This window comes from Kryptolebias marmoratus, linkage group LG4 (genome assembly GCF_001649575.2).
Source record: "Kryptolebias marmoratus isolate JLee-2015 linkage group LG4, ASM164957v2, whole genome shotgun sequence".
NCBI lineage: Eukaryota > Metazoa > Chordata > Actinopteri > Cyprinodontiformes > Rivulidae > Kryptolebias > Kryptolebias marmoratus.
Window position 1 is genome coordinate 13319745 of NC_051433.1, and position 22826 is coordinate 13342570.

A 22826-nucleotide genomic window follows, 5' to 3' on the forward strand; every position below is an offset into this window, starting at 1 on the left:
CATGTTTTAGAGGGGGAACCGATTATTTCAGACGGCTGAAATATTTGGTTCCCCCTGGTAACTTTTGCAAAACGTGAACTGCTACCGTCATGTTTACAAACTGAAAACTATAGCGGTTCGTGTTAATGTTAAATATCATCGGATACTGAAGTGGAAGCTTAGGAGTTATGCTTAGCATAGCATTGGAACAATTTATATCCCCGACGAAAACCTTTCAAAAACCACTAAAATCACTTCCTTCATCAGAATATCTTACCTGTTAAATATAAGCAGGTAGCACAAATAGATATATGCATTAAAAGCAGCACGTGTCAGAAAAACATCACAACTTACATACAAAAACTTACAAAAGCACAAAAAATCTTCAAAAACACTCCACAGAAATAAATTTTACTTGTCTGAATTTTTTTTATGTACAGATATGCATCTTTTAATGGTTTAAAATAAAAAAAATAAATATGAAAAGTCTAGTTATTTCCATGCAGTGTCCAGAAAGAGGTGTTGTTCAGCTTGTAGGGCACCACAACTGCTTCCACCCACCTCAATCTTCTTCATCATCATATGAAATTACTTTTTGTCACAACAAAAAATAGTGGCTGGTAAAAAAAAATTTAATTCCCACCTCTGGGTGAGACACAAGTGGAACATTGCACACCTCTGACACAAACTCACCGAGCACTTTTAGTAAAACATGAATATCTGATTTCATGTAGTTTTTACTTCAGCAGCAGGACAACTCATGCAATCATGACCTGAGGATTCTGGTTAGAACCCAGTTTCAGTTCATTCACATCAAAGAGAAACAGGGAAAATAATCTGATCTCAATTACTCTTCACTATGAAGTGGCTGTTTGCATCAAACAAGCTTTTCTGAATGTGCTCATTTATAAAAGTTTAACCCCAGGATCTTATCATTTACCCTGAAGAGGAACAGAAATATTAAGATGTTTTTTCCCCATAAAATGTGAACTTCTGGGTGAAAAAAATGAGCATTTAAAGGGCTACTGAAATAAAAAAAAACACAATTTAAATGTTTGTGATGAATACTTTTTAAGATTTTAAGTTTATTAAAAATTACACAATTTGTTACGTGTGGACAAAGTAAACAGTATATACTTTTAAAGCGCTAAAGGAACAGTTCCACTCTTTTCATTTAGCTCACCTCGGACAGGGACACCATACGGTTTGTTGATGATAACCACATCTTTATCCCGGTACAGCACGCTTCTGTGGAGGTGTTTGGCCAGCACGTTAGGGTGGACGTTTTGCAGCTGCAGACTGAACCGTTTCAGCTCCGCCACTCTGCCCTGCGAGCCGGACGCCGGACGAGGCGTCTCCGCCGCCTGAGTCTTCGCCTTCTCCTGCTGGACCTTCCGGGCCAGGTCGATGGCCCTCAGCCGGGGTTTCTCCCCGGCCACGGCGGCGTGGGAGTCCGGGGAGCGGTGGGCAGCGGTGCTCTGACTCCGACCGAGACACGCTGTCCGTGATTTCACCGCCAAGATGAGAATGTGCGGGCTAAAGGTTCGGTCAGTCAGTGCAGCTAACCTTCTACAACTATTCATTTTGGTACAGCGTAAGCTAGGCTAAAGACATAAGGCACGAGGCTAAAAACACAACCGTGACGTCACATCCGACCCAAACCTTTCAAACTAAAAGCGTTCTTCAGTCATGAAAACGTTGTTATTGTCCTTAATAAACTATTTTCAGTTTACCAGAACTTTATTGAAATAGAATAGAATAGAATAGAATAGAATAGAATAGAATAGAATAGAATAGAATAGAATAGTTGGGGTTTTGCCATTACAATATTGTTATTACACTGAACAAAAATATAAACACTTATGTTTCTGCTTATGTTTTTCATGAGCTGACCTCTAAGATCTAAGACTTTTCCTATATACACATTAGGCCTTTTTCTCTCAAATGTTGTTCACAAATTTGTGTAAATCTTTGCCGAGATAATTCATCTATCTCAAAATGATTATTAATGATAAGTGTGCCATAGGCTGGCCACAATAAAAGGCCACTCTAAAATGTGCAGTTTACTTTACTGTATTGAAGGTTTGGGGGGTCGAAAACTTAAAGGGTACTTTCATGATCCTTGTGAGGATAGGGTACTTACAGTGTACTTATGGGGATACATACAAGATACTGACAAGGTAACCACAGAGTAATTACAGAGTACATACAGGGACTTAAAGGGTACTTTTTGAGGTCCCACATATGTATGATGGAACTACAGGGTAATTACAGATTTTCATAGCAGTACATACAGGATAATTGAAGGGGATTTATATGGTATGTTTAAGGGTACACATGGTAATTACAAGGTACTTATGGAACTACAGGATACTTACAAAGCACTTTTGAGAACAGGGCTGTTTTATGAAGTGACTTGTTACCCTGGGCTGTGCCCCACTATGGCTTTATGTCTAGCAACGCCCCTGGTTAAGCTATAAGCATTTTTTACCTTTTTTTTTTGGTCAAAGCAATAAAGAGCCATTGCAGAGGAACCAAAGGGCCGCATGTGGTCTCAGATCCGCGGATTGCAGACCCCTGATGCAGGCTGCTTTTATTTTTAAACCATACGCCTTTCTTTCAATCAAATTCTGATCGTATTTCCTGTTAAGTGTCGCCGTTTCCTGTTGTCTTACGACGGGGCGGGGCTCGTTTTATTCACCCTTACAGTCCGGTTCACCCAAGAGTTCGATTCTAGCGTCAACATTTGAACACCGCCCCTCCGGAGGTGTTCGCGGAAAAACAAACCGACTACACCCCGTCGCTTGTTCGGGTTTGATATGCATGTGTTGTAAAATGTGTTGTTTTTTTGGTAGTTATTGTCGAATACTACAGCAATGAAAATGAACAACAAACATAATGTATGTCTCAACCGAACCGAAATGAATTTTGAGCGTAATTAAATCAAACGAGGAGCCAAAGGCAGAGTTAACGCTTTGTTTTTGTATATCCTGAAGCTATGGAGATCAAAGACAATGTTTTACGGAGTTTTAAGGTTGCCAGGACGTATTGTGTAAATTCAGACAAAGTGAACTGTGTGGACTACAGCCCGAATGGTGAAAATGCTGTCTCAAGCAGCGACGACGACTCCATTGTGTTATATGACATTCAGCAGGGAAGGTAAGCCAGCAGGCAGCAGGAAATGTGAACCCAGTAACATTTATGTGCATCTGTGCTTCATGGAATAAATGCACATGCATTTATAAATATGCATATATGAGTTTATTTGTGCCACGTTGTCTCACCATGTCTGTTCTGCCTCAGGCCCAATGGGAATCTGTACAGCATGAAGTATGGAGTGGACCTCATCCGCTTCACATATGGAGATACTAACACTGTGGTCTACAGCTCCAACAAACAGGATGGTAAAAACCGGGCAATCTGTCTGTCAGATACCATTATAAGCCACCAAGAACATGTTTGTTTGACACAGTATTTAGTGTGTTCAGGAATGAATAACAAACAGATTTGGTTTTGTGCCCTTTAGATACAATCCGGTACCTGTCACTGACTACCAACACGTTCCTTCGATACTTCCCCGGACACACCGCACGGTGAGTGATTCACAAGGACCAACTTGCAGCCGATCCTGCCGTCCTGCTGCCGGTGGGCCTATGTGGAGGTGGCAGGTGTTGAACGAGCAAAAGAGAAATGGTCAACAACCTAAGCAATGCTGTTGTTGTTTTCAAACTGGGCCTGTACTCGTCCAGATGCTCCAAAAGCACTAAAATGCCCAATCTTGGACTTTCCCATATAGAATAAAAGATTCACTGAATCTGCTTCTAGTATAGAATAGTCCAGTCCAGGTTTGAACAGTTTGTAGTTTTGAACTAGAGCTGATCAGAGATGGTCTTCAGCACTATAAATATCGTCACCAGCTGCAGTGACCCGTTTTTTTTTTGAAGGACTGATGTGTGACTGGTCAGTAAAACAGCTTACATAGAAGACAATAGTGTCAAAATAACATGAATGCCACAGTATAGGGAGAACATTGCTCTGTGAATAGATTATTTCTTCCTTTAATGGTCTTAATGGGTGAATAAAAGTCATATTAAACGTTGGTGGCATTGGTGACATCTCCCAGCTCCTCCTGAAACCTCTTGGTCGTCTCAGAACCTCTGGCACTTCTTGGCGTCTGCTGCTGGACTTGTGTTCATTCCAAAATATTAGTTAAGGTGGTATCTAACTGGGCTGCGACCTGTTGGTCATTCACAAAGGAGTCTCCCGAATATTTTGTGGCTTTCGCAGTGGTTCTCGGCTTCCTGACATAAGTCGAAGAGGTCATTGTTTGTGTTTTAAGTGTTGCATTTTTAAGATTCTGCTCTTAAGATTCTTGTTTTTTTTTTTTTTTAATTCTTTGAAAGCACAGTGGATTGCTTTGCATGAAATAAAGTTTGACTAAACACACTGGCGTGAGCAGGTAAGGGTTAAACCCAGATTTGTTGTGTGGGAGGGTTTTAAAGACAGTTGGCAGCATGCGAAGTTGATAGTAATAAAACATTGCTGACAAAACATAAAATATGTGTCGGGACTGGGTTCCAAAGAACCCCATCCCAACCTAATCCGTGCACAAGAAAATGGCAAATTATATTTAGTAAACCAAGACTTACTTGTTGTTATAATTACAAAAAAAAGCTGTATTTAGTAGGAAAGTTAGGAGGTTTTCTTTCTTGCCCGCCTCTGAAAAGCAAAGGCAGACAATAATGTTACCAAAATATCTCATGAATCCCTGGATGGATTTTAATGTACCTTTTAGAAAGTAAACACTGGATGTACATCTACAAAAGAGTTGTCTCATTTTAATCAAACCTGGAAAATAACATTATGTGCGATTTCACGTGATAACACGAGTTGTCGCCGTCAGAGTACGCGTTGTGAATGACTCAGCCCTTATCACGTCCAGGTTTCGCTCGTTATCTGTAAAATCGGCAGATCTGTAGCCACTTTGGAGATAACTTGCTAACACACAAACAGTTAAACCTAAAGTTTTAAGCAGAGATCTTGCGTGACGAGTAGCTCTTGGATGACTCTCAGCTGCAGCCACACCAGATTCTAGCACACTATCTGTAAAACTGAATGAACTGCAGCCATGTTAGTGTTTTCTAAGTTCAGTTGGCTGTGGCAGACATCTTGAATTGAGTCGGCTCCAAAATGTAATGAGTTGTAGAAGCACATCCAATGATTATTCCCTGAAAGTTTCATTGAAGTCCGTCCACTGGTTCGTAAGATATGTTGGTAACAGACAGACGAGGGCAAAAACACGACCGTCCACCTTTACGTTTTTGTGGTGGGTGATAATAAATAAACAAATTACATATTTAGGTTGTTGTTGCACCTTTAGAAAGGTTATCTGGAAATACAGTTTGGTGTAGCGGAATGTGTTCCTGAATAGACAATTAGTTTTTTTTTTATTTGCCTCATCTAAACTGATAATAAAATTTTATTGATTAAAGTAAAAAAAATTTGTGTGTAATCAGGGTTACTGCGCTCTCCATGTCTCCAGTGGAGGACATATTTATCTCCAGCTCATTGGATGAGACGATCCGCATCTGGGACTTGCGTTTGCCCACCTGTCAGGTGCGTTATGTAATGTCTTTTGGATCAAAACTACAATTACTTTGCATTAAAGTACAGCATATCACAGGTCAGAAAATAAACCTCACACTGTGATAAATATCTGCTGATGAGCGACCGCTCTGAGCTGTCAGAGCTACGGTTGGATCAGCACAAAAGCTACAATATAAACAAAATAAAATCACAAGCAAAGAGTCAACAAAACTGAACGAAATGTGTGAAGGATGCAGTTATTTCACGAGATCCAGTCTTCCTGTTTTTATTTGTTTTTGTATTTGTTTGTGTTTCAGGGTTTGACCAACACTATAGGGAGACCCGTTTGCTCGTTCGACCCAGATGGGTTGATATTCGCTGCAGGGGTGGAATCACGCGCCGTTAATCTCTACGACCTCCGTGCTTTTGACAAGGTGCGGCTCAAAATGCAGAGGACACGTGTTGTGCGACTCAACCTCCAAAAAGCAGCAAACGAAAGGGGCAGTTCAGATCTTTTCGAAGTAGGGGTTTGTGGAAACGTTACGAATAGTTAATATCTTACTTGTCAGGGACAGCTGGTGGTGATAATGGGTGGGCTACAGGGACATTATAAACTCTTACTGATTTCATTTCCATAACAAAAACACCAAATCTGAGATGCAAGAAACAAGCATTAAAAAACAACGGATGTCCCTTTTTACCACAGTGACATCAGCAGCAACCTGCATGTTGTAGTTTGTTTGAGCAACCTCAGTTTAGATAAATAGTTTAATGACGAGCTAAATGCTAATCGAAGCAGGAACAAGACCAAAGTGGATTTTGTGTCATCTTAAAGCAACTCGAATCTCAGTTATTCATTCAGATCCTGTGGACGCTGTTTCATAAACCTTTACGTCGTTGTCGGCGTTACAGCCAGCTGCTCCGGCCTTTAATTACGCTGACAAAATAAACATCAGTGTAAACAGCTGCGTGAGACTGACAGCAGTGTAAAGGTTCGTAAAATAACGTTTTCCTCGAACTGCTGTGAAAAATTTATAGCAGCTATAAACTTCAGCCTCCGCTTCGCTCAAACTGCTCCATCAATTCCATCAGGACTAGTTTGTTTTTCTTTAAAATGAGGCCATTCAAAGTGATATCTACAACAGGTAAGATATTAATTGTTCATAAGCTGTCCACAAGACTGCACTTTAAAACAAATGAGCTATGGCTTTTTTATATAGAAATATTAATGTCCTAAATCTTTTTTGTCAAAGGGTCCGTTTTCCTGCTTTGAGACGAGGTTGAATCGTGTCTGCGACTGGACTGGACTCAAATTCAGTAAGGACGGGAGGCACATTCTCATCTGTACGAACGGCGGAGCCATTCGCATCCTGAATTCGTTCACCGGATCCGTGCTGCACACGTTTTCAGTAAGACACACGTCGCCGCATGTCCCGCCGCACGCCGCCTGTTTTTCGCGCCAGCGTGGTTACCGTGAGCAGTAGAAATGCTTTCTGGGTTTCAGGGCTACAACAACAGCAAAGGCGTCTCCCTGGAGGCCTGCTTCACTCCAGACTCACAGTTTGTCATGATCGGTAAGCGGCCGTGTTTCGGGATTTTGTGTTTGTGCTCTTTCCCCTGTAAGACGGAGACTGGAGAAGACGTGTGTCTCGCACAGGCTCGGAGGACGGGAGAGTTCACGTTTGGAGCGTTGAGAGCGGGATGAAGGTGGCCGTGCTGGACGGCAAACACCCGGGGCCGATCAGCGCCCTGCAGTTTAACCCTCAGTACATGACGTTCGCCAGTGCCTGCACAAGCATGGTGAGAGAAACTTCCTGCAGGAACTTCTCACAGAGAAGCTGCTGGGAGGAAACAGAGTTATTTCATCTGTTTTTTTTTTGTTTTTTTTTACAGATGTTTTGGCTCCCGTGTGTTGATGACTTATAGAGGGACCAAAACGCATCTCTCCACCACACCGAGGTGACATATCTTTATGCGACGAACTCTTTGAGCACAATAAGAAACTTGTTACTGAAAAAGTTATACCTAAAAATGTGTTTTTACATTTTAAGCTCACGCGTTTTTTCAAATATGTATTCTGAAAATGTTGGGAAAATTGATGCGGCATTAGCAAAAAAAATACTACTTTTGTAAAAAAAAACAATGTTTTTATTACAATTCACTTACATTTTTGTTACATTTATAACTTGGGCGTTTTGGAATTTATCTATTACTGTTTTTATATTGCAAATATTTTATAATAAACTTTTCTATTTTAAAGAGAGAGAGTTTTTTTCCTCCTTATCACCAGCTCCTCCATCGTCCATCTGTTCAGATCAACCAACATTTTAAAACCAAAAGATGTTCTGTAAACAAAAGACAAGCCTCTAAATTCACATTTAACACCCTGGGATGACAGAGTGATGGGTACGTTTGCTGTTCAAACTGCAAACCAATTAAAATCAATTAGAAACCTAGAATTCCTTGAAGGGATGCATATCGCCCGCCGCCTTTCATGCCAGAGTTTTAGACTCAGATCATCTTACGCTGAGGAATGACGAAGTTATAGCCGTTTTGGTCAAACAGTGGAAATGAAATTATGCTCAATATTATGTGATACTGTTAGATCTTGTGAGATGTGTTAGAGTATGTGTTGAGGATGACTCTCAGCTACTACCACTTCAGATTTTAGCTCAGTGTCTCTAAAACCGGCTGAGTTGGAGCCATCTTTGGGTTAAATAATGCAGATTAGCTGTGGTGGCCGTTTGGAATCGGATTGATTCTAAAAGTTAATTAGTTGTTAATTAGATGCACATCCAACAATGACCTGTTTTATAATATGTTTATTTTGTCAGAAAAATATATGTATTTTGCTTGTGTGTGTGTGTCTTCCTGAAGTAGAGGAGAGGGGTGGGAGCCATGTTGAATAATGTATAGATGCTTGGGTAGTGTACTCACCACTGAGTGAATAATGGATGATCCCATCACAGGTAACCTCACAGGTACACACTTATCTTTCTCTCACCCACATCCACATGCAAGTGTGCATGAGACAAATGTAAGAAATAAAGCGTGAAAGTTTTTAGCACTTACATTTTTACCATCATAAACTTAACTTTTCTTAACTTTCCTGATCTAAACTCAGTGATAGGATCTGTTTGCACATTTAGAGTTCACCTTTGGAGCTCTTCATGACACACAAATTGATATTTTTGTGTCTAAAAGCCTCATAATTTATATTATTAAATCCTAAAATATCAGGTGGCAGATTGTGAAAGGTGTCTCTCCTGCTCTTGCCTTTTCATTCACTTATTCACTGATCAAATGCACGAAATCTACTGAGCGCAGGTAACTGTGACGGCGGGGGAGCGGCGTTGAAATGTATCGGTCAGATTCTTGCTTGGTGTCACGTTTCTGTGACCAGATGGCTGGAATTTGAGACGGTGCAGTTTCGTCTGCCTGAGTTGATGGGCCGCTCTATGAGGACGAGTGCTAAAATGTCAACACGTTTGGCACAGCAGCCACCTCTGGAAACCCCGCGCCGATCACTGGAGTCATCATCGCCATCATCTGCAGATCCCTGAGCTGAGCCGTGCGCCGGGCAGGAGCGGGACAAACCTGTGGCCAGCCTCATCCATCCACCCCCCCTCCACCCTGCCGTGAGACAAAGTCGCGGTCGCTGACATGCAAAGCGTTTTAGGTCAGTTGTTGGGGTGGCGTATCCATTGACAGGCACGTTATTACTCATCAGCCACGCTTCCGCGGATTGTGTTTCAAGTGCCAGGAAGCTCCCGAGTCATCCTCGAGGCGTTTATGTCACTCGTACGTGTGAGTTCGTCTGTCTGCCATCAGAGGAGAGGCGGCTCACCTGCTGAGAGAGGACACACACACAACCTGGACGTGGTCTTCCTTGCATGAGCGGGACGTGAAGCGGCGGATATTGACGGCCAAACGATGTCACACCAAACCGGAATTAACGGTGAGTCTGCGTTCCAATGAAAGCCTGCGGGAATCCTAATTTTTACACAAGTGAACCATTTTTTACATGTTATTTGTTGCAACTTCACATATATGCTGCGTGTTTTGTATTAAAAACACTCAGAAGTGGTTTCTAAACTTGATAAGTTTATCATATTTGAACTTAAATGGCTGTAAAAACTGCTCATCTTGTAAAGGTACAAAAAAACAGTAAGTTTGTCTTTGCTTCTGTGACGAACGTCAGTCACGTTCATCCACGGGTTGTTTAATAGCACTGTTGGTGTGTGTGTGTGTGTGTGTATGTGTGTCTGTGTGTGTATGTGTGTGTGTGTTATAGCATTTAGTAAGTGGCGTGTCAGAGGTCCGCTTCAGGGAAGTGTACCTCTTTTCTCACCTGATCTTACATCATTTATGAGACCTCCGGGTTCAGTAACCATGGTGAGACAAAAGGACGGCGTACAACAAATACATGGTTTCCTGTGATAAAAGCTCAATCATTTAAATAGTTCCGTCTCTCAACCTAAAGTCTGTCAGTAGTTTCTGTTTTTGTTTCTGAGTCCGCTCTGTGAAACAGTTTAGGTGATCAGGTGAATACTTGGCCGTGGATCAAATTTTCACCCATAAGTGGTGTCGCAGGTTCTTACTTACCAAACTCTGTCTCACCTGCTGTTAACCAGGCAACCCTCAGTTTTGACTTTGTATATCTGGTTTCTGCAGCTACATTCGAGCTGAAAGACTTCCTCGCCCGAGCAAGAGGCGGCTCCATCAGAATCATGAAGATTGTGATCAGAAACGGTAACCGTGACAACGTGCCTTGTATTCAGAAGCACCTTTTGAAAGTTGGGCCTATGTTTGACTATATATATAAACCTGTTTATACATTTTGTTTTTCTGCAGAAGAGCTGGTGCTAGATTTGTACAAAGAGCCGATGCAGACCTGGGACAAGGATTACGACCCGTTTCTGCTCCCTCTCCTCACACCCCAGGAGCCCTGCTACATCCTCTACCGCCTGGACTCCCAGAATGCACAGGGATACGAGTGGATATTTATCTCCTGGTCACCTGACCAATCACCGGTACATCTGAAGCTGCAGTTTCCTGTTCAGTCTTTTAAATGTAAAAAGGTTAAAAACAAATTCAACATTTCTAGACATTTCTTTTAGGAAAATGTCAGCTAATTATGATAAATTACTGCTGAATCATTGTCCCCAAAAATAAAGTTCAGGCATCTCTGAACAAAGTGAAATGGCTGAAATATGTCAAATATTTTAGTTTTGTTAGACTTTATATACCCAAATTTATGCTACAGATTAAGGATTTTTTTTATGTCATCTTTGAATATCCATCAATCTGTAGACTAGTTACAAAAACTTACTGTGTAGAAAATACTGAGTAAAGTTCAAAACTTTGATTTATTTTATTGACATTCTGCATTAGTGGCAGAAGTTGGACAGAAAGGATTACAGATCGTTTTGGAAATCAGGAATTTCTGTCAAATGTAGATAAATATTTAAGCAAATAAAAGTGAACGACAGGTTTAAGGCTCACAATTTGGAAAAAAAAAACATTTAGGAAGTGTGTATTTGACTTCTGTAAAATAAAATAGTCATCTAAAATTTATATATTTTCTATTTTATTTCATTAAACTTATTTAGCTGATTACTTGGATGAAAGAATACTTTTACAATTTTATGTTTAAAGGGAATAAATTAAAGCTTTTTTCATTTTATATGAATGCCATTTAACATCACGAGTTAAAATCAACCCTAAAAATTGATATTTTTGACATTTTCTTTAGTCATTTTAAAAAACACTTTTTATGAAAGCGAAGTTGCTTAAAATAAAAAAAGGAAAATAATGGTGCTTAAAATTTTTTTTTTTTTTACATGTCATGGAGTAAAACTGATGTTGTTTCATGTAGGTGAGGCAGAAGATGATGTACGCTGCGACTCGTGCCACGCTGAAGAAGGAGTTTGGAGGAGGTCACATCAAAGACGAAATGTTCGGCACGGTGGAGGTTTGTAAAAGTCCCCCTGGTGTCATCGCTGACCGGATTGCTTTGTGGTTTTCAATCAGCAGCCTGTCGGCGTGTCTCTGTCCGCAGGACGACCTGTGCCTTCAGGGATACGTGCGCCACAGGTCCTCCTGCTCGTCTCCAGCTCCACTCACGTCCGCCGAGCAGGAGCTACAACGGATTAGAGTCACAGAGGTACCCAGAAATGGCACATTCGGTCAGAAACTGTTTGTAATTTGTGTGCACTCATACGTTGTGTTTCAACGTTTTGCTTCCCTCTGCAGGAAAAAGTTGTTTGGGTATGTTTTATTTGCTATCTGATACAATTACTTTTTGTGCAGAAATAAGGAGCAGAAATAAAACAATGAAAAATCCGCTTTCCCTGTCTGCAGGATGAACGGAGACGAATTGGGACTCCAACAGCGCGAGCGAGGGTTTGTCACGTCCAGACATCCAGTTTCTGCTCATACAGTTGTATGAGAGAGATGATTTCAGACTTTTGCATGTGTGTGTGTGTGTGTGTTTTCCATCAGGTCACAATGGAGTTTGGCTTAGACAAGAGGGCGCAGACTCTTCAGGGTCTTGCATTCCCTCTACAGGAAGATGCCAAACGAGCTCTGCAGCAGCTCAAGCAGAAACGCATCAATTACATACAGCTGGTGAGCTCTGGCTGCGGAAGAAGCAGCGTGACCAGCTTTGCGCAGACAAGCTGCTGGGATCCGTCTGGAGCGGTAAAATCTGCTGTACGGGCTTCGAAATCTCACTGGTGTGCGTTGTGTTGCAGAGGCTGGATGTAGATAAGGAGACCATCGAACTGGTTCACACCAAACCGACAGAAACTCACGAGCTTCCCTTCAGGATTCCCACAGACACCCCTCGATATCACTTCTTCGTCTTCAAACACTCTCATCAGGGCCAGCTGCACGAGGCGTTAGGTAGGTACACAGTCATCGAGGACTCAGAGGCTTTCGCCACGTCAGAATGCTCCATTACTCGTCGCTGTTGGTGGGATTCCTTCGTGTTGCATCATGTACTGTATGAAAGGTGAAAGGGTTTCAAAGTTTCCTAAATGCTGGCTGAAGTTCCAGTGGGACAAAATGTCACAATAAGACATGAGAGTGTGTTTTAGTTCAGCTGGTTTCAAATTAGAACTCCCTTTAATCCATTTGTCACTGATGTATGTGTGCAAGAAGTCTTATTATAAAATTAGGGGGTAAGCAGATGTTTATAATAATTTGTATATATACATTCAACCAAGCATTTTAACTTCTAAAAAAATTGTAATCCAACATTACTTTATATATGCTTCTCACAACAGTTCCCGTATCCTAATTTGTCTTTAATCCAAATTAAAGTTTCTAATTTTCGTCTGTGTCAGTGCACTTACATGTCAAAGTTTAAAAATGCACTGAAGAGAATGGGAGGGTCTGTACAGTAGCTGCAAGTCACCGCTGATTCTTATCACTTTCAGTTCTCAGTCTGGTTTGCTGCTTAGTTTCACATTTACCGCACAGTTTCAAGTCTTTTCCACAAAACCTATCAGTTGCTGGTTCCTATAACATCACGTCCCTCGGGCTTCCAGTGTAAGTGACCAGCTCGGTGCCGTGACGCATGCTGACAGTTACTGGAATGACTGTGTGACGGTTTGTGTCGAAGTGACGCGCCCCCAGAGAGTCACTGCTCAACCCTGAAGGTCCTTTCTGTTCCTGGTTCACATAAACCATGCCGGATGTACACGAGCCAGCATTCAGAATAACCTTAAATGTGTCCTGAAGTTGTCGTTTGAATGAGGTTGTTCTGACTTTATGACTTTGGGTTCTGCGGAACAGGTATCGGTAGTCAGTATTTTACCTGCAATACACAGAGATCAGAACGATCTTAGTTTGAAGAATTGGAAAGAAAAGATATGAAGTTCTTATAGAAGTCAGAAGAGGGCCTGTCTAAAGCGTCGTCTACACTGGACTTTCTGGTGCGTTCACACCTCTGTGTGGAGCCTTTCAGATACGAGGATGGAAGCCTTTTTTACCCACAGGGAAATACTCGTGGAGTTATCTAGAGTTGTGGTGTTGGCTTGTTAAAGTGAACTAATTCTGCAAAAGACGTGTGCTGATCTTGACTTCTGCCCCAGTGTTCATATACTCGATGCCCGGGTACACCTGCAGCATCAAGGAGCGGATGCTGTACTCCAGCTGTAAGAACCGGTTACTGGATGAGGTGGAGAGAGACTACCAGCTGGAGGTCAGCAAGAAGGTAACGGATCGCTCACAGACTCCGGAGGGCACCGGGCGCGGCAAGGCATCCTGACGGGTTTCTTTGTGCACAGATGGAGATCGACAGCGGTGACGGGCTGACAGAAGAGTTCTTGTATGAAGAGGTGCACCCGATGGAGCACACCCTGAAGCAGGCCTTCGCCAAGCCTCGCGGGCCGGGAGGGAAGAGGGGCAACAAACGCCTCATCAAGGGTCCCGGAGAGAACGGGGAGGAAAATTAGACATTACACACACACACACACACACATATTTATATATATATATTACTCAAGCAAATGCAATGATATCAAAGGATTTGACTGTTTAGCTTTTAGCCATTCTTTATTTTTACACGAGAGTTCGCGTTTCACAGAAGAAAAAATCGGAAAATTCAAATCTAACGTGAAGCAGAATCCATTCCTTTCTAAATGTTTAAGTGTCGCAGCATTATGCAGATAATTCTTTGCTGTTCTCGTTCCCCCTCTGATCCAGCAGTGATTCAGTCGTTACATAATGACGCTGTGCAGCCAAAGGTTTCTACTGATCCACACAGAGATCTAAAAAAATGAGGACCAAAATCTAGAACTGAGCGTGTTTAAAAGACAAAAAGCCTGCTTCTAAAGTGGATGTGTTATGCTTTTCTTTTCTCTATCATGTAGTGTGTGAACCTTTTTGTCTCTGTTTAATATCTGTGCAGAAACATCAGAGAAACTATGAACATATTTATATAATTCCTAACTGTTGGCTAGTTTTGTCTGTCTAATACACAGGCTGTATACAAACTGCATTAACAGATTTTTAAATTTAATTAATCTGAAATATTTTCATTAATTTGAACCTTTTTAATAGACAAGAACAAAATAAAACATTCCCAGTTTCTTCACTGACCACCGTTCAGCTTAGAAAAAAGTAACTTTAACGTCAACAACGTGTTTATCCTTCTCTAACATCAACCTATGTTTTAATTAGTCTTTTTTTTAAATTGTTGTGGAGTTCAAGAAAGGATTGAGTGTTGCAGCTTTTCAAGAGGAACCCGTGTCCACTCTGTAGGGAAACAGATAAGCTGCTCAGCAGGACCCGGCTGTCTAATTTTTCTCTTTAATGATGCAAATTAAATTTTCAGGTGGAGACAGATTTAGATGCAGACAGGAAGCAGCTGTGACGTGAACACACACACACACACACACACATACACATACACACGCTGTTGGAAATCCTGCAGGGTGATATCTGGCTTTGTCCCGTTAAAAAAATAAAGAAAGAAATTTTAAAATAACTGCGCTTCTGACATTAAGCAGCACCTTAAAGAGATAGTTCAGATCTTCTGAAGTGGGGTTCTGTGGAAAGGTTATGAACAATGAATATCTTACCTGTTGTAGATCGTTTTCTTTATAAACGTTTACATTGCTGTCAGTTTCACATGACACAGTTCTTCTGCCAGAAACGTACTCCTGCAGGCTGCGTTGGATGTGCTACAGCTAGCTGCTGCTGTTATTTGCAAATAACCACATAATTATACATAAATAACTGAAATTTCAAATTCATTTATTTATAAAATAGCATTATCAGGAGCCGTTACTAAGTCTTTAAGATTAATTCTCTAAAACAGCCGTAATCCACTTTAGTCTTCTCCCTGCCCAGACTAGCCTTTAGCTCATCAGTCCAGTCAGAATTAAACTGTTTCTCCAAACTGAGGTCGTTCAAAGAGCTATCTGCAGCAGGTAAGATGTTGTTTGTTCATAGCTTTTCCACTTCAGAAGATCTGAACTGTTGCATTAATGGCATTGATTTGTTGCAGATATGATGACAGGTTAGGCTGAAACTGTAAAATTACCGGTCTAGAAGAGCTGAATGCTGAGCTCTGTTTTGTTTTGTTGCTCAATTCCTGATATTTATTCCTGACAGATGTCTCACTCTTTTCTTTTGCACTCAGCAGCAGATAATTTTATATCAGAATATCCAAAAAGCCACCGCAGTAAATTCAGGAAAAAATTTTTTTTAATTTCTGATTTCATAATTTGCAACGAGTACCTTCAATCCATCCTTTCTTCAAATAAAACATTTTAATCCACAACCTTGGAAAAAACAACCTTTACAAATAACATAACTGCTGTCAGACTTTTATTTTTAAGAAAATTCTCAACCCTATGAAAGTCCCTGCAGTGACTTTAGATTAAAAAAAAAATAAATAAATATATATATATATATATATATATATATATGGATTTAAAAACAAGCTATTTTAATAGCTTTAAAAAAAGCCCCTTTCTGTATTTCTGCAGTGTCACTTCCTGCCTCCCGCTCTTACCACTTCTCTGATCCTTCACTTATACTTTAGCTCACAAGGATCGTAAAGTAATTGCTGTGAAATTTCTGTTTTAAGATGGTTTATTAGTCACATTTTTTGCAAACCCGTGTTCTACTGAAACGCTTGATCAAGTCCAAGTTAAGAAAAAAAAACAAAAAAACATCTGCAGCTGCCTCCATCGGCCTTCCAATCGAGGTCTGACTGCACTCACAAGAAGGCTGTTGTTTTACACAAATCTACAATAAAAACATTTGCTGTATTTTCCATCAGTGTGTGTGTGTTGCCTTATTTTCTGCTCTGGAACTGAATGTGTGTGAGTGATATTCTATAGTCCTTGAAACAGAAGAGGCAGTACCGCTCACTCATGATTGCACGTCGTTACACAACAGCAGACTTTTACATTGTCTGGTTCTGTCTCATTTGTTTTGTTGTGCATTTGGAGAAAGCACCATTGCCTGCAGCGGTCAACGACTGCATCCTGAGCTGGGTAGGAAGATGTTCTCCTACTCCCCCCCCCCCCCCCCCNCAGCTGGGACAAGATTCAGCAGGATCAGGATCTCCTTACGCTCGAGAAATTCAAACTATTTTATTTTATTTATTTTTTTGGAAAGAACCAGAGATGTCATCCATAAATGCTTGCTCCTGCTTGGAATGAACGAATGTTGTATTAATTGCATTGTATCAGTTGCACATAACTCAAACCTCTCTTTCAGCTGAGATGGTCTCAGTGAGGCTAACGTGTCTAAATAAAGGAAAAAGAAAGAAAGGCAGGCAGGCAGCAGCAGGGGTCACGGGGTTGTGTGTGTTTTCCAAGAAGGCGCTCTACCCAGAAGCCCTCGGCTGTGCACTCTGATGCTTTCATGCCTCACGGGAAACACCGCCGATCTGAGCATTTCTTCTTGGAAACGGCCTTCAGAGCTCAACAGCAGTTTTCAAGTGGTCATTATCGCGATACATGGGAACTATGGGCGAATCTTTGAAAACACACAGACTTTTGAAAAGGATGGCGAATTCCAAGAAAAACAAATTTACACCTCAACAGGAACTTCTTGTCATTGTAGAGTTTTATGCTAGAAGTCTTATTTGAAGGGACTTGCAGAAGGTAAGAATCAAGTGATTTTCTGATTTATGAAAGTATTTAATACTGGGCTGCAAACCAAATATGGTTTGTTACATATCCAAAAACAGCATTAATTATAAGCCTTTCAGAACAAAACTGGTGTTTACAGTCAACTGATGTCTATTTTCACTTCTCTCAGCTGCTTCAAATATGACACAAAAAGTGGTTCCCTAAATGTAAAATGTTAAAAATAGATTGCGCTAAAATGACAGAACCCACATTAGGAAACTGTAGTCAGTTTTAACTTCTGTGGAAAGGTTTACATTTTGATGAAAGAACTGATTAAATAACTTTAAAATGAAGCTAAAATATGAAGTAATGTTTATCCCCTTCCACCATGAAAGGAGAGAAATCATGTCTATGTTTTTGTCTGTCGGTTAGCAAAATATCTCATGAACCACTGGACGTGTTTTAATGAAACTCTCAGGAAGTCATCGTTAGATGTCCGTCTACAACTGATTAACTTTTGGTGTCAACCCGATTCAAGATGGCCGCCACAGCTAATCATCCTTAGCAAGCACAAAATGGCTGTACCTCAGTCAATTTTGCAGATACTGAGCCAGGATTTGGCGTGGTAGTAGCTGAGAGTCATCTCTAACACATACTCTGAGTGTTTCACCTTCCACAACATTTTTGCTTTAAACTTTGACATTAAGTACTGGCTTCAGATCCTGTTTGTCTGTTACCAAAATATCTCATAAACCGCTGCTCGAATTTTTGTGAAACTCTTAGAAACCAATTACTAGGTGTATGATTACAACCCATTAACTTTTGGAGCTAACCTGGTTCAAGATGTCTGCCACAGCTAACTGGTTTCATCAAACTCAAAAATAGCTACAACTCAGTCATATTTTCAGATATTGACCCATAATTTGGTGTGATAGTCCCTGAGAGTAATCCCCATCACACGCTATGATGGAAAACATTTGATTGTGCAAAATCTTAGCTTAAAACTTTGGCTTTTACCTTTTATTGAGCCAACCTGATTCCAGACGGCCAGCTTTATGACATTAGCCAACACAAAAGCGGCTGTAAGGCAGTCGGTTTTACAGATACTGAGCTAAAATTAGTCGTGGTAGTGGCTGAGAGACATCCGCAACACATACTTGAAGTCTAACAGATTGTGTTTAAAGCTTTAACGTGCAAGACGGCAGGTGACATGCAATTTTCTTTTTAAAGGAGTGCTAGTTTAATTTTAATAGTGGGACCTTAGTTATGTAATCAGGATGAAATATGCATTAAGTGATTCTTTAAAAACAGCCACATTTAGGAAGATTCCTACATATTAAATGTCTGAAACTGCTCTTGTGTCAATATTAGACTTGGGACTGAGCCAGAATCTGATTCTCAGAGCAGATTCTAGGTAATCTGTTTTTTTTTTGTTTTGTTTTTCTTAAGTGTGTGGGTTTTTTTAATCATTCTTCTCTTTATTCCTCCCCTTTTAGTGAGAAATAAATGTCTGCGAGCCAGCCCAGCTGAGGGAGTCTGTATGTTGATGTGTGTAGAGGAAGTAGTGTGTGTTGTTGTGCTGATCCGCTGGGCTGCAACCTTTTTCTGTCACTGCGGGCGCTGAAACACAAAACCTTTACTGGAAACAGATTCCCGGGAAGCTGAGCTCTGTCAGCCCGCCTGAGCTCAGCTGCCGTCTGAGCTGCACTTTCCGCACAGCTGCCCCTCAGATACAGACGCACTTTTTCATTTCCAGCAGACGCCACGCAGATCTCTGCCTGCTCGCCCTCTTCTGATGAGCTGATATTTCTGAATCGTTCAACCAACTTTCCCCTCCTTCGCCCCCCTTTACTTCCGCTAATGGTCTCGGTCGTTTGGAGTTTTCATGATTTAAGGTAAGAAGATTTCAGATACCTTTGATAGTTTTTCAGTATTTTATTTTATCTTCTGCTTAACAGCCTGTTATGGACTAAAGGGACTAAATCCACCTCTGATTTCTTATTATTTAACGTTTCACTTGCAAATCCAGGTGTTGTGTGTGTTAACATGTCAACACAGCTTTTAAGCCACTGTTGTGTTTTTCCCGTGCACCTCATGAAAAAGCAGCTTTATGGCACCGAAGACAAACTATTTACTTCACGACTGCATTTTCCAAAATAAAATACGAGCTAATATTCTTTAAAACTAGATCTGACTTATGAATTTGATTTTATATGAATATATTTCTCCGGCAGGTCCTCTGTCCAGCAGAAATGGTAGCCCGGACGGTGACCATTTTGCATCACGAGGAACAAGAAAGTTCCTGCTGCCCCCATCCTTCTCCTCCACACTGGGACCCTGCCGAAGACCTGCGCTGCATCACGGCTAACTTCCAGTACCTGCAGGCCTCAGGTGATTAGAGTCCAGCTGTTCAAAGGCATAAATCTGATCTCTTGAAGTGGGATTCAGGGGAAAGGTTATGAACAGTTAATATCTTACCTGTTGTAGATGATGGCTCTTCGAACGACCTCAATTTGGAGGAATAGAGTTTAATTCTGACTGGATTGATGAGCTAACGGCTAGTCCGAGCACTACCAAAACCAAATTGGATCTCCAACCTTAAAGCTTTCTTAGCAGTTCAGCAGCAGCAGCTAGCTATAGCACTCCCAGTACACATTGGGGCACTTCTGGTAAGAATATCATAATATTGTAAAACTGACAGAAATGTTAAAATTAAAATAGCATTTTAAGACTATAGCAGTTTTAGGACGCCAGCAGTTAACTTTGGCCTTATCTGCGTTCGGACTAGCCATTAGCTCATCAATCTGACCAGAATTAAACTCCATGGTTGTGTTTGAGTTGTCCCCTCATTTACTGCAGTCAGTCAGCCATTTTGTAGTGCTGTTTGAAGCTTAACTGCACTTCTTTATCCAATATCGTGTCCCAGGAACTCCTCACACAGTCCAGTAAAAGTACTGTACAGAAACTGTGCGTCTGTAGAAACAGACCAGAATGCATCGCAGCTTGAGTTAATCGAGCTAATCGAGGCTAATGCTAACCTCTGCAGCTCATGATTGTGATTTTCAGACTTGTGAATAAGATCTTTAATTATTTAGACGTCTCTTATTTAAAGTGTCTCCTCCATCAAAGCTGCTGGGCCAAGAAATTATTAGAAAAGTGTGAATCTATATTTAAATCATTTAGATGTAAATATGAAACATGTTGTAAATTACAACGCAAAACTGAGGGCGTACAAAAAGCTGTATTACAACAGGTAAGATATTAATGGTTTAAAACCTTCCTACAGAACCCCACTTCAAAAGACTTGAACTATTGCTTTAATATATGAGAAGGGAGTTATTATACTCTTTAAACTGTCTGATTTGAACAGCATTTAAACAGACCCAAGCACCTTCAGTACTGCTTTCCATAGGGCTGTTTTACCACAAATATTCAAATTTTAAAAAAGCTGATATTTAGAATATTTGTCATGTTTTTTTAGGTTGGTACTGGGGGTCCATCTCGGCGAGTGAAGCTCGGGAAGCTCTCCTCACCAAGTCTGAGGGCACGTTCCTGGTGCGGGACAGCAGTCACCCTCAGTACATGCTGGCCCTGTCTGTGAAGACTCGCTGTGGACCTACCAGCGTGCGCATCGAGTACAAGAAGGGCTGCTTCTGGCTGGACTCCACTTCCTCTCACCTGCCTCACTTACAGACTTTCCCAGACGTCCTGAGCCTCATCCAGCACTACACGGCCTCAGGCCAGACGGCGCAGGACCTGTCGTCGGTTCAGCCCCAAACAAAGCCCGACCCTGAAAAGCGAGCGTATAAAGACAGCGGCGTCCCCCTGAAGCTCGTGCGCCCTCTGCAAAGCTCGCAGGGTTTTCCTTCTTTGCAGCACCTGACTCGGCTCGCCATCAACAAACACACAAACTGCGCCGACCAGCTGCCACTCCCGAAACCACTGCTGCGCTTCCTGCAGAACTACCCTTTCTTTATATAAAGACGGAGGTCTGTCAGACCCCAGTGGGACAAAGAGAGACGGGAACAAGGTCGGGATTGCTCTCCCTGACCACATGCTGTGAAAACTGGGCCAGCATCAGATCCAGGCCAGGAGGAGACAACTGTCACGAAGACCCAATGAACCTCAGTGTTACCTGACTGCTCGTGAGCGAGTTCAGTCTTCATCCGGGACAGGAGAATCTTTGTTTTAATTGTTTTCATACATTTGCCTTGTAGCTACTGTGAAATGTGCAACTTGTGAGTATTCCCTGTTGTTTTCCTTATTTTTGGAAGGCAACGCTACTATTTTTCAATCAGCTAGCCCCAACTTATAAAGACTAAACTGGCAAAAAAGCAGTGACTGGATGTTTTGTTCATCTAGTAAATATATTATATATAATATAATATATAGTGCTGCCATTCAGCGTTACTTTCAGCAGAATTTATTCACTTTTTGTCAAACCAATGATCGTATTAAGACTCCCAGTTTCTATGCAGTCATCTCAAAATCCTCCCCCAAATCACTGTCTACACATGACTTTAAATATTATTTTCTGTAATCGCTTGATACAACAGTTTCTGGCAATTATGTGACACAAAATACAAGTAATTTACTTATGGATGATGATTCTGGCTCTGTTTTTTTCCCTGCATGTCTATGTTTTATTGAATATTATAATTACAACAATTCAGACAGCTGAAGGTACATTATGTCCACATGATGCACAAACTTGAGAGATGGAGAACCAACAGAGGTTTAAATGTCCTTTTTTAAGATAAAGCATATATTTCCATTCATTTTATGAGAATCTGAAATCAGATATTGTTCTTTTAAGAGCGGAGACAGGATTTCTCTTCATTATCATTTCATTACCAGCTGCAGCTGATAAAAGACATCTGTTATCAGATTGGTTTGATTCTCAGAAGGGGGATCAGAGTTGCCTTCGGAGAAATTAACCTATTTTCTTCCATTTTAATGGCTTGACCACTTCAACGTACAGATGAATGGGAGGTATTACCATTTTCTTGGAAACGCATCTGAGTTGGTTTCCGCGAGTCGGAACTGAGCAGCACTGAGAAAGCCTCTTATCAGGATTAGAGTAGGAGCTGCAGTTATTAGTGCACCTCTGCACCAAACGAGAAGCGAGAAAACAGCTCTGTTTGTCCCTTCGTGCGTTTAAACTGCCATCATGAAAAACACATTTCTTTGCCTGTAGTTAAAATATATATAGATATATATTAGAGCGCTTTCCTCGATAGGATTTCCATTACAATAATGTTCCTGTTCATGCGTTTGATGTTATTACTTGCAGAATGATTGCAACCCCATGTTTGGTTTTTACTTGAGGAAAGATAAAAGTGGATTTCAGATAAAGTAAGAGTGACATTTTCACAACGCTAAACCACTTTATCACAAGTCTGAATGAAAAAGAAATTAGATTAGAAGAAGAAAGTCAGTATTATATACATTTGATTGCATTACAGTACTTAAAAAAGTCTCTATAGACCCACTGACATCAATTTAATATATATGAATGTATTAAAGATACTTTTTAACCACATCTGTTTTTTTATGTGTAAACCTACTAGTATAGAATCCATATTAACAGATTAACTGTCTGTATTATAGATGGTTAAAGGATAAGCTTGGATTCTTTGAAGAGCTGTTCTGTGAAATTGTTAT

The 22826-nt window shown here is 40.9% G+C and overlaps 3 protein-coding genes across 6 annotated transcripts in view; 2 read left to right on the forward strand and 1 right to left on the reverse strand.

The window, feature by feature from the left end:
• LOC108235722 (mitochondrial RNA pseudouridine synthase rpusd4) overlaps positions 1-1629 on the reverse strand; it is a 4623-nt gene extending 2994 nt beyond the window's left edge. Inside the window, exon 1 of the mRNA XM_017415909.3 lies at positions 1163-1629. Coding sequence (XP_017271398.1) covers positions 1163-1562 — 400 coding nt within the window. The 5' untranslated portion in view covers positions 1563-1629. The remainder of the gene's footprint in view (positions 1-1162) is intronic.
• A 168-nt stretch (positions 1630-1797) lies between these two features.
• On the forward strand, positions 1798-16001 carry LOC108235723 (twinfilin-2-like). Of its 4 annotated transcripts, XM_037975341.1 has the most exons (16): positions 1798-3138; positions 3283-3383; positions 3506-3572; positions 5496-5595; positions 5883-5999; positions 6819-6974; positions 7070-7139; positions 7223-7365; positions 10425-10598; positions 11444-11539; positions 11627-11731; positions 11821-11835; positions 11929-12195; positions 12321-12471; positions 13665-13786; positions 13860-16001. In XM_037975341.1, the coding sequence occupies exons 1-16, from the start codon at positions 2978-2980 to the stop codon at positions 14025-14027; spliced, it is 2013 nt and encodes a 670-aa protein (XP_037831269.1). In that variant the 5' UTR covers positions 1798-2977; the 3' UTR covers positions 14028-16001. The 4 variants fall into 4 exon arrangements, with proteins under 4 accessions (XP_037831269.1, XP_017271400.1, XP_037831268.1 ...); XM_017415910.3 differs by lacking the exons at positions 1798-3138; positions 3283-3383; positions 3506-3572; ... (3 more) ...; positions 7070-7139; positions 7223-7365 and adding exons at positions 8391-9523; positions 10240-10317 and having other exon boundaries at positions 10420-10598; positions 11929-11970; positions 12070-12195; XM_037975340.1 differs by lacking the exons at positions 1798-3138; positions 3283-3383; positions 3506-3572; ... (3 more) ...; positions 7070-7139; positions 7223-7365 and adding exons at positions 7948-9523; positions 10240-10317 and having other exon boundaries at positions 10420-10598.
• Positions 16002-16985: 984 nt separating this feature from the next.
• LOC108235640 (cytokine-inducible SH2-containing protein) lies at positions 16986-21770 on the forward strand. The gene is made up of 4 exons (XM_017415761.3): positions 16986-17195; positions 18659-19057; positions 19397-19553; positions 20644-21770. The coding sequence occupies exons 3-4, from the start codon at positions 19415-19417 to the stop codon at positions 21141-21143; spliced, it is 639 nt and encodes a 212-aa protein (XP_017271250.1). The 5' UTR covers positions 16986-17195; positions 18659-19057; positions 19397-19414; the 3' UTR covers positions 21144-21770.
• Positions 21771-22826: the final 1056 nt, after the last annotated feature.